At 27.2% G+C, this 12,166-nt stretch overlaps 1 protein-coding gene across 3 annotated transcripts in view; it reads right to left on the minus strand.

Moving 5' to 3' along the window:
• The window catches only part of LOC107457381 (Exchange protein directly activated by cAMP), a 274,203-nt gene that overhangs the window by 118,295 nt on the left and 143,742 nt on the right, over positions 1–12,166 (minus strand). The window contains exon 1 of one of the 3 annotated variants that reach the window (XM_071177749.1): positions 11,036–11,713. The exons of the other annotated variants lie outside the window; for them this stretch is intronic. Coding sequence (XP_071033850.1) covers positions 11,036–11,158 — 123 coding nt within the window. The 5' untranslated portion in view covers positions 11,159–11,713. Of the gene's footprint in view, positions 1–11,035; positions 11,714–12,166 lie in introns of those variants that run through there. 3 annotated transcript variants of the gene reach the window in all.

Below are 12,166 nucleotides of genomic sequence, written 5' to 3' on the forward strand. Positions count from 1 at the left end.
ACTTTCCATAAAATATATATATTCAGAAAAAATTAGTAAATTGGCTTTAAGTTTATACGCTGACAAAAAATGAATAAATTAAGTCTGTAAGCATCCAATCCTACAAATTCATTTACATTTTGCGCATTTGGAGTTTTAGTTTTGTGTCAAATGGCAAGTTTTCTTAGGTTCATCTTCAACTACTCATTTTCATGTTGAAATTCTCTTTTACTCAAATTCTAATGAGAGATTGACAGAATTCTGACTGTCTCGCTTTCCTTCTTCATTTGAAACATGCGAAATTAAAAAATTTAGCAACCCCGATAAAAATTACTCAGTTGAATAAAAAAATTTTCCACAAGAAATACCACTTTTACCAAACTGTCACTTAGACCCTTTTTCCACTAAGCTTTTTCATCCAAAACGTCAAAAATCTATAAATTAATAAACACTAAAAAAATTCAAAACAATTTTCCTCTTAATTTTTCATTAATATCATAAAACAGCTCTAATTTTTTAGTATAACCACAAACTACTAATCAGTTCCTATGTAATAAACTTCACAATAATAATGTATCCAAATATATATAAAAACACTATCAATTAACTGCAGTAAAAATTTAACAGTATTAAACTAAGAATATGGTGTTTTAAATCATCAGCGTTGCAATAAATAACATAATGGGTGTTAGATAAAAATTTATGAAATAGCCTTTTCTTTCAAACAGAGTTGACATTCAAAATTACTCTTAAATTTTGTTAACACAATTCAAGGTTATGGATGCATTTATTTTATTACATCTCACTTGTTCTGAGACATAAACTACAATTTTACGATTCTTAGGATAATTTTTACGGCTTCTTGCCTTCAACGAAAGCCTTCAAGCTCATCAAATAACACAATATTTAAATTGGCATGCGCATTTCTAAATAATAAAAAAATCTTTAATGCGTGAAAGCTAGATAAATTAAGCAGTATAATTTTCACTTTGAAATCTGATCATTTTAAGGAACATGAGAGATTGAAAGCATTTTTTAAATGTTTAACTATCTACTTTTTATAGAAAATTTTGATTTTTTAAAAGAAAAAACGACGAAGAGAAAAAAAACCTGTAATTCAATTAAATTTAAAAATCGCATAATAAGTGAAAATACATGGAAAAAAAACTCTGGTAAAATTACCTTACTGTATGTTAATGACATTTCTGACAAAATTCTGTTAATACAACATTTCTGTTAATAAAATTAAAATTCACTGTATTGAAACCATTCATTTGGTAATTTTTCCGTACGTATAGTAACATAACCAAAAATTCTGGTTTTCAAATTTACTTTTATCTTATACTAATAATTCTTAGAATCTCGCATTTAGTGAAAAATACAAAACTGAACAGTAAATTTACCAGAATATATGATTTTCATGCTACGCTCTAAAGTGCGATGAAATTATCATATTTACCAAACTTTATCACGTACACGAAAACCATATTTTAATGTTAATTTTGCCAAATTTTAATGTTAATGTTAAAACCATATTTTAATGTTAATTATCAAAGCTGGTAAACCTTACCGAGCTTTTTTTTTTGGTGTTCCNGATAATTTTTACGGCTTCTTGCCTTCAACGAAAGCCTTCAAGCTCATCAAATAACACAATATTTAAATTGGCATGCGCATTTCTAAATAATAAAAAAATCTTTAATGCGTGAAAGCTAGATAAATTAAGCAGTATAATTTTCACTTTGAAATTTGATCATTTTGAGGAACATGAGAGATTGAAAGCATTTTTTAAATGTTTAACTATCTACTTTTTATAGAAAATTTTGACTTTTTTAAAGAGAAAATGAAAAGCCAGTAATTCAATTAAATTTAAAAATCGCATAATAATTGAAAATAAATGGAAGAAAAATTCTGGTAAAATTACCTTACTGTATGTTAATGACATTTCTGACAAAAATAAATTATAATTCTTGTTAATAAAATTAAAATTCACTGTATTGAAACCATTCATTTGGTAATTTTTCCGTACGTATAGTAACATAACCAAACATTCTGGTTTTCAAATTTACTTTTATCTTATACTAATAATTCTTAGAATCACGCATTTAGTAAAAAATACTAAACAGAACAGTAAATTTACCCGAATATATGGTTTTCATGTTACGCTCTAAAGTGTGATGAAATTATCATGGTTATCAAACTTTATCGCCCACTCGAAAACCATATTTTAATGCTCATGTTACCAAATTTTGATGTTAATGTTAAAACCATATTTTAATGTTAATTACCAAAGCTCGGTAAAAGCAAGCAAAGCTCGGTTAACCTTACCGAGCTTTTTTTTTTTTTTTTTTTTTTTTTATGTGTTCCCATAAGAGACAGAAACAAGGTAAATTTTCATCATATTCTGGTATTCTTTTTTCTCAATTTATACATACTTATATTTGCATTATTCTACATGCTCTGAATAATAACTTTAAAATAATTAATAAAAAAATATAAAAAAATATTCTTTATTCAGAAATATCGCATTAAATTATACCAATAGATATGTCTTGAGGAAGACTGCTGGTTTTTTCAAATTTATAGTTTTCTTTTTTAATAATATTTTATTCTTATATTATTTAATTATATGTAATATTTAATTTAATTATTTGTAATTAGAAACCTTATTTCAGTTTCCCCAGCGTGTGACAAAATATACTTGGAAAACTCGTTAATATTATATGTTTTTAAACATTTTTGCGAACATGCAGGTGTTTCCCTTGAATTGCAAAATGATATTACAGTAATCTAATAAACAATAAAAATTTAAGCACTTAATGCACTATGTTTGTATATGAAAAATATTTTCGTTATCCCTCTCAATCAATATTTCAGAAAGTTTATTTTAAAAAAGAATCAGACCTATTTAAGTTCTATTAATTGCAATAACTATTTTGTTGACTTTGGGAAATAATGATAGAATAAAACCTTGATTTTATATGCAACAATGATATGCTTATAAGGGCTAAATGATAATAACATGTTTTTGAATCTAGCTTCGTAGTTTGGATAAGATTAGAAAAGATAAGTATTAATCAAACTTCTAATTGATGTTTTATCGCAACAACATACGTTACGTAAAAATAAAAATAATTATTAGAGCAATCATTAATGTTTACTACAGTTTTGCAATATCATATCTATACGTTCAAAAGTTAACAATGATATTACTTTCCATGAAAATCAAAAAAAAAAAAAAAAAAGAATCGATTCAAATTTCTGAATAATGTCGAAAGAGAAATATTAAAACCTGAGAAATATTAAATGAGAGAAATATTAAAAACCTGCATTTATTTTCTAGGAAATGAAAGAAGTTTATAAATATAAAACTTTCTCTTCAATATCGTTAAAATCATAAAGTATACCTTTGAAATTAAACTTTAATTCAATTCATAGTAAAAGGAATTAATGTAGTAATTACATATGAATTAATTACATGATTTTGCGAAAAAAGACATGGAACTTTTATTTTGAAAAAAAAAATGTTTTGTCAAAACTACCAGAATATGGTAAAATGTTAAGTGTTTCTGGTTCTATGGGAACACCAAAAAGCTCGGTAATTTTTACCAAAGCCCTTTGGTAGTGACTTTAGTAAAAGAAACATTAAAATATGGTTTTATAATATGGGAGAAAAATTTTGATAAATGAGGTAATTTTATCACAATACCTCAGAGAATTGCAACAAAAAAAAACATTTATTCAGTTCTATTTACTTTTAAGTTTTGTATTTTATACTAAACGTGTGGAAAAACGAATTATAATTTCGCAAACCAGAATTTTAACTGCAACCATAAGCAGATACCATATGAAAGGATGAAGTACCAAATGAATGGTTTAAATACCGCATGTTTCTTTTCTAATACAAAGAGTTATAATATTTTTACCAGTAATGCATTACCATATAATTATTAACACGGTAATTATTTTTATCCATGATAAAATAAATTTTCAAATTATTTATTTTTCCGGGATGTGTAATATCGGGGTATAAATACTTGCATGTAATATTTAAAAAAATGGAAACAAAATTTTATTTGTAAATTTTTCTTAGTGCTACTACTTAGTAATACTATACTTTCTTATAAATTTTCAAATTTAAGTTCAGGCAGTATCCAGTTTTATAGAGAGTACAAAACAAATGAAATATGAATTTTTACAAGTAATATATATATACTTTCAAATATAAATGTTTTTCCCTGAAAATAATATTTAAATACATAATAATTAAATAATATTCTATAGGATATAATTTTAACATAAACTTCTCTCAAACAGGGTGGAAAATGTAAAAATTGCTATGCATTTTTGCCGTAAAATATTGTACCGTACTTTTTTGCATTAATATTTATTTTATTAAAGAGATTCAGTGATTTTACATCATTTCTGTAAAAGTTACAGAACATCAGAACATATTCTGGTAAAAATGGATTTTACAGTGTAGACTTTAACAAAATTTTACACATAAAATTTTATATTCCAACAAACATCCAAACTTGCTTTAAAATACTTTATAATTTACACCCCGCCGTAGAATTAGCTTAAAAACACACTAGGAGGGCCCCATACTAATGCAGGTATGCTATCGTGATGCTTTTTTATTTTTAATGGAAAAATCTTATCTGCTTGCACAATGCGGAAGAAAAAATGTTATCAGACTACATCTAAAGTCATCCTGTCTTGTAGAAAAAAAACTGATTTCCGTCAGTCTTTATAGATTTCGGTATTTCGTATTTTTTAAGAATGACTCATATCCTTATTTATGCATAATTGTAATGGAAATAATTAGAATCTAAGGATATTGATCTTTACTTTTCAGATAAATTATATGTATATATATATATACATATAAGTTAAAGCTAAATATAGTTAAAATAAGTGGATCGATTATTTTAAATAGAAAAATCCATGCGACGCTTTTACAAAATGTTCCATGTATCTTACATGTGAATTCTCTGATCCTAGATTAAATATTCATATTTTTACATGGAATAAGAAAATATAAAATTCTAAGCTTTGAGGAATTATAGAATATTTCTGTAAAACATTTTTCTTACGTTATTTAAATAGGAAAATGATATTCAAGTGTGGGGAAAATAATTATTATTTCTGAAAACGATTTTTTACATGGCAAAGTTACGAAATCTTTAATTTTTAAAATTTTTCAGCATACAGTTAATGTTTGATACCATTCTAATTTTAATATAGTATAATCGTAAAAAACTAATTTTAATGTAATTTTTACAAGCATTTTTTAACTCATATATTCTTTATACAAAATTAGATAATTCTTGTTCTTTAAATTTAAAAAAAAGCTATATGACTTTAAGCGATTTAACGATTTTAAAATAAGTTAAATCGTTTTCTACTTTTCAATTAAGTCTTGTTTTGGAATGAAACACGGTATATGAATGATACATTTTCGTAACAAATTATTTTAATGGAATACTTGGTAAGTATGTGAGCTTATTTTTATTTATTTATTTTCAGTTATTTTTTATTTAATCTTATTTTAAAATAAAACACACATTACAGATCAAAAATCTAGTAACAGTGGTGTAAAATGGAGAAAAAGTAGATCGATATTGCAATAATAAAAAATTTGAACACGATAGTTTAAAAACTGTAAAAGGCATATTAAAAATATGAAGGTTTTTAGCTTTTCTATGATAATGTTGTGTTAAAATTATTTTGTTAATAATGTTGTAAAATCTGTATATAAATTATTTTTAAATTGTTCTTACAAAAATGGGCATACAAATACTTTTTTTCATTTTGTATATTTTACTTTTCGTAATTAAGATATCAGAGAAATGAAAGAAATTATTTTGAACTTCATAGAAAAATAATAAAACAGACAAATCTCTACTATATCCAATGTAGGAACATCAAAATAGCTTTGTAACGTAGAAACAGAAATATGACGAATGTATTGCTTTCTTTTATTATAATACAGAAAACGCAGAATATTATTTTAAACTCTCTCGAAGCGATACTTTTTAGTTTATGCTTTATTGGAGAATTCAGATAATACTACACTGAGACGAAAAGTATGGTCAAAATAACCCCATATGTTCAGTGCGCAAAATAAAAAACAGACAACCCTGAATAACTTTTGATCTAATGATCGGATCTTCACTTTCTAGAATTCAATCTTAATGGTATGAAGGGGAGACCTCAAACGTGCTAATTATTTAGTTAAAGCGATATTTCAAGATATGAAATAAGATGCAAAAACATACTTCCTCTGAATAAACATAACTTTTTTCGACAGATTTGGGTTTTTGACCCCAAAATTTTATTTAATAATTGTCGAAATAATTTTGAATTGTAAAGTCTAACTTTTTACATCCTAAAATATCGTCTACACTAATTTCCAATAGTTCCTATGAAATTACAAATTTTCAAAATACAGTTTCTTAAAATTTGATTTCTCAGGAACTATTCGATGATTTCGCTCAAAAAATAAAAATAACATTAAGGGATCCACTTTCTCCTGATCAAACTATGAGGATCATATTTCCCAAATTGCGGCTACCCACTATGTTTTAAGGGTCCAAAAAGCGGAATCTGTCGAAAAAGAGGTATGTTTAATCAAAGAAAGAACTTTTTCATGTTTGATTTCGTAACTTAAAATATCGTCTACACTAATTAATCAGCACATTATTTAAGGTTACCGATTTCAACTATTAAGATCCGATCATTAGAGCAAAAGTTACGCGTTCTCTTTTCACTTTGCGCTTTGTACAACCATATAGTAAAATTTTCCATGTTTCAGGCTTAATCTAAACTCCAAAAAACTCGGTAATTTTTACCTAACCTCTTTGGAAATGATGTAGCTAAATGTAACAATAAAATATGGTTTTAAAATACGTGATAAAATGTGGTAAAATTTGGTTATTTTGTTTTCAGTTTCGTATTTCTTTACTTGAAGGTACTAAAATGTACAATAGTGAAAACTAGAATTTTCCAAAAACTATTACCGTATAAACGGAAAAATTACCAAAAGAATGGATTAAATACTGTGTAGTTTTATTTTATTACCAGAATTTTTTTTTTACTAGAAATGTCACGCCTATACAATACAGTGGTTTTACCAGAATTTTTTTCTTCGTCTGCAATATTATTCCAAGGTAGAACAAATGAATATACAATGAAAAAGTGTTTTTGTGGTTTGTTCCTCTGTGAAGCCTTTAGCGTAACAAAATTTTTCGTAACATAATAGGTGGAAAAATCTGCTATATTATAGTTTTCTTTTAGTTTTAACATTAGAACCTTAAAATGGAATATAAATTTTATTTTATTTCTATCAAATTGTAACTAGTCGAAGTGATGCTAAAACCTTTTATTGCACCCAAAAAGCTTCAACGAAGCTTCAAAACGGCTTCCTCTTTCGGCGTGAAAGAACAATTATTCCAACCATGGTCTTATTATACAAAAGCGTATTCATTTATCATTGCGCCATTAACAAATTGAAATCCAGTAGCATCAACAACAGACCGTAAAAATTGCGGAGGAGGATGCTACCTACCCTACTCCCAGATATAATCATGAAACAGGTGTAATAAAATGGCTGCTTACTGTATGGAGTTCCATCAACAAAATTAGTGTAGTCAAGGTCATTGGAAAGCATGAAATTAATGCCTCAAGGCTATATTATTTGTTCAATGTTTATTTGGGAAATATGATGAGTGTCTTAATATTCATGAGTTAATTAACGGATGCGTTTTGGATGATTTTATCGAATAGTAATTGTATTTTTAATTTGTATTTTGTTTATGGTGGTAGCATAATTAATTAATGTGTAGATTAATTGATGGGTGGAATTAGTCCAATTTCTGCGGAAAAAAACAACTTTTTGTGACTTATAGTTGCATGCAAGATTAATTAAAAATGCAAAGATATAGCGAAACACGGAAAAAATTGAAATTAGCGTTAGATTAGGTCCTATAATTAAGTACTTTTTACAAGAAATATCATAACCATACAAGTACGGTAATTTTAGTGCATATTTTTTTTTTCGTGCAGGTAAGTTATTTGAGTGGTGTGGAAATATAGGCAAGAGTTACCAGTTCGGAGATCGATCATATCCTTTTATATTTTATATCTGTCATTGAACAGCGGACCCAATTTAGGGTTTACGAATACTAATGTTCAACTCCGTAGCCTTATAATTTTGAACCCAATCCAGAAGACAAGGGAACTCCTGGATCAACTATTAGGAGAAATTTGCCTTGGAGGACTTTTTTTTATGGAATTAACCCGCATCTGCTTTACATGGAGATGAAAATCACGGTTAGCCTGAAGACAAGGGGACTCTAGCCCATAATCTGTCTACCACTGAGGATATTTTACGTCCGCACTGTGATCGGTGTAAGTCGGATGCGGAATTCATATCGACCAGCCATCGTTGGAATTCGAACCCGGTAGGGTCCTCCAAGGCAAGCCTTCGTCATTAGGAGACGAAGGCTCCGATCTCATCATTTTATTTTATAACGTTATATTTTATTTATATTATTTTTTATAACACCGTTGAACAGCCGATCAAATTTCAGCCCCCGGGTAGGTAACATTTCATTAGCAGAATTAAATGTCTATCAGTTAGTTTAGTTAATTAGTTTTATTCGTAATGAAGTTTCACTGATTGTTGCGTTTCTCTGATCGCATATTTGAAATTATTTTAAAATTTGAAACAAAATTATAAAATCTATGCTAATGGGCGATATCCGTATTTCCGTTACGCCCGAAAAGTAGTAAAAAAGTCTGGCAAAAACACAAAATTTTGTTTTATAATTTCGAATACAGTAGTGTTTCCTCCCCCTTTTTTTTGAAAAAAAAGAAGATAAACAATATAGGTTGAAGGTAAAAATGCAGAATCATATATGTATATGTGTTACAGTCAGGATTAAATAAATTTTATTTTTACTAATGTCTTTGTATTTTTAACGCGTGTAATATAACTAATTTCAAATTATAAAAAAAGTTGTGAACAATACCTCTTTTCAAGGCCTAAAGGTGTTGTTTATTTTTATCAACAAAGAATTTGAGGATAGGAGGGAATCAACACCTGTTACAGCTTAATCTTTCTTAAGACGCTAAACAATTTACGCGCACAAGCGGAAGTAATTGATGTAAACAGCTCTACGCATCCTAATCCATTATTTAGGATTGAAGAAAGGTCAAATCGGGACTAATGATTAAGGATCAGTACTTTTTATCATTTCGTAGTTTTCTTTTTCAAAATAATAGTCGAATTGTAATCATCTGATATTTTGAATATTTGTTTTGTAATTAATTTTTTTCCTTAAAAATTCTTCTTTTTTAAGGATTTAAAGTTTTTTTATTCTAAGTAGAAAATATCAAATATTTTGAATACCAAATAGTTTAAAAGAAAATTCTAAAAACTATTAGTATTTCTAATATTTGTTTTAAATTGCTGTGCATATTTTTAAATAAATTCATTTAGCAGATATTTAAATTTGGTTAGTTTTTTGTTTTATAAAATTTATTGTGCTACTTAGTGTGTCCCTATTATCAATGCTTAAATGTGTCAAAAAGTTGTTCTAAGAATTTCTTATCAATGAAAAATAGTTTTATATTTAGCTTGTTTATGAAGGAACAGATAAAGAAATGGATAATATTTGAAGAAATAGATACACTGTAAAAAATACCGGATCAAATTACGGTATCAAGTACTGGCGTTTTGCGTACATCATCTGTAAAATGGATTTTACCGTAAACTTCTTCTTTGCAATGAAATATTATTCCGTAATTACGATATATCAGATTTTTTGTTCCATGCCAAAAATAGATTTTACGGTGAAATACCATAATTTGACCATAATTATCCTTTGTTTGACCATAATTATCCTATGTAATACCACAATTAACCTATGTTTTGTATAGTTGCTAATCCCATGAATATAAATTTTTCAGATTTCTGATATTGATCTGATTCTGATCCTGATATTGATATTCTAGATTTCTCAAGGAAGTCAGTTACATTTTTTAACTAACTAAAGCAGTTTTAACTTAAGCATTTTTTACTTAAAATTTTAAAATTAAACACAAAAATGTACTTTTCTGAATAAATTATACCTTTTTTAAAGCAGGTTGGGATTCATGATTCTCTAAAAAGAAGAGATAGTCTCAACTTGCAATACATAATAGTCAGGAGAAGAGTTTGGAATCCTTGTAATCTTTTTTGCAAAAGTTCCATAGCTCTGGAACTCAATCGAAAAAATTGTATATCCAATTATAAAACTCATTTACACAAAAATATTTTTTTTACAAAAACTTTTTGCTAATAATTTTTTTTTGTTTTCAAGCAGCCGAAACATTGTTAAATATAAAGTGCACATTTTTTTCCCCATCATATTAAGCAATGCGATTTAAAATGATGAAATTTGTTAATAGTTAATTGTTTTTGTAACAAAAATAGTTACACTAACATGTTGCTTTTAAATTTTTAATTTTGAAACATTATTATTATTTATTATAATTTACACATTTGGTTTCTTGACTTACTTGGTGCAGGAAAAAAAATTAAACGAAAACCTTTTTTTCACAAGCCTGACAGCCCTGTCAACTTCTTTTTACACTAGTGACTTAAACTTTATTTTGGGAGAATAAAGTGTAAACTTCAAAGCAGTCAAAAGCGTATAACAATAAACGGTAAAATTTTAAATTTGACAGTTAATCATTATTTGCATCCAGGTCTTCAATTCTAGTTTTAGTATTTATAGCTTGCAAGCAAAATCAATAATACGTGTGTAATTTTAAACAATATTACTTGATATAATAATTAACTGTTCAAACATTGATAATAGTTTTTAACAAATTATTACTGTAAATATATATTTAATGGTGCTTGTAATTTTATTATAAGATAATAGTATAACTTTAAATAAGCCTTCAAAATTATGAAATTGAAGATTAAAGTTGTAATAAAAAGTACGCATAGGTCGACAGATTATAATATGAATTCAAAGAAAATAATAAATGCAAAATTTTAATTTACCTTTGGTTCATTAACGTAATAAATTGCACGCTTAGGCCAGAACCTGCAGGCCCTATGCGTACACATCGATGGTACACTTTTTGACTTCTTTTTTAGCAGATGCAGTTTAGCAGGTAAAGCCATTCAAAAATATATGAGAATAGAATCCAAGTGCTACACTAAAATTTTCACTGTTTTAGTTTGTTTACGTACGCATTTTGTTTTAAACAATTTACCAAAAAAGTTTCAGTCGCTGTTAATCACTTCGCATAAATTTGCACTATCTGATAGCCAATATTAATCACATTATACATCCAGTCATTTCCACTTTTCATACTCCATTCTGTATTTCAAAAGATAAGTAAAATTTTTACTGAACAAAATAAATATGTTAATCATTATTTTCACCCCATACATTATCACCACCATCACTTTATTTTCACGCAAGAAGTTTAAAAATTTAAAATTTCTAATTCTTTTTCTTCATTTTATGCAGAAAAAAAGATTTGTGATGCGTTTAATTTAATGTTTTCAGCATTTGCTTCTCAAACAGAAGCACAAACTAACGATTCACCTGCATGTAGATATGAAAATAGTTTACAATTAAAACCAAAACTGAGATTACCCGTCCCTGAAAATTCTCATGACAGCTGATTCTACCAGCTGGTCTTTACGATCTGAATGACAGTTCAGGAAGATGAAAGTTGAGGTTGCCGCGTTTAAACCTTGAATTTACATTGTTACGCCAATTACTCGCCAAGTGAAATGTTTTCCTTTTTGGCGATCTGCGTAGGGTACGCCCCCGAGATGAACGGAACAGTTAGTGAAATGAAGCGTTCTGGGAGTGGGGAAGGGGGAATATTAAGATACACGTAAGCTTCGTAAAGGTTTTGATGCATTGCTTGTTCAATTTGTGATCTGTATTGAATTAATTATAATTTTAAATGTTTATTTATATCTTGAGAGGACAATTTTTTTTTGTAACTAAAAAGCGGAAAACTTAAAGCATTCATGACGATTTTTGAATTTTAAAAATTCCGCGTTGTTAGGGGGGAAGGAGAGTAGATCAATATTATTTTTAGATAGTTTTCGTAGCAAAATTGTTGTATAAATTTAAAATAAAAAAAAAAAAAATAATAATAATAATAATAA

This window comes from Parasteatoda tepidariorum, chromosome 2 (assembly GCF_043381705.1).
Source record: "Parasteatoda tepidariorum isolate YZ-2023 chromosome 2, CAS_Ptep_4.0, whole genome shotgun sequence".
Classification (NCBI taxonomy): domain Eukaryota; kingdom Metazoa; phylum Arthropoda; class Arachnida; order Araneae; family Theridiidae; genus Parasteatoda; species Parasteatoda tepidariorum.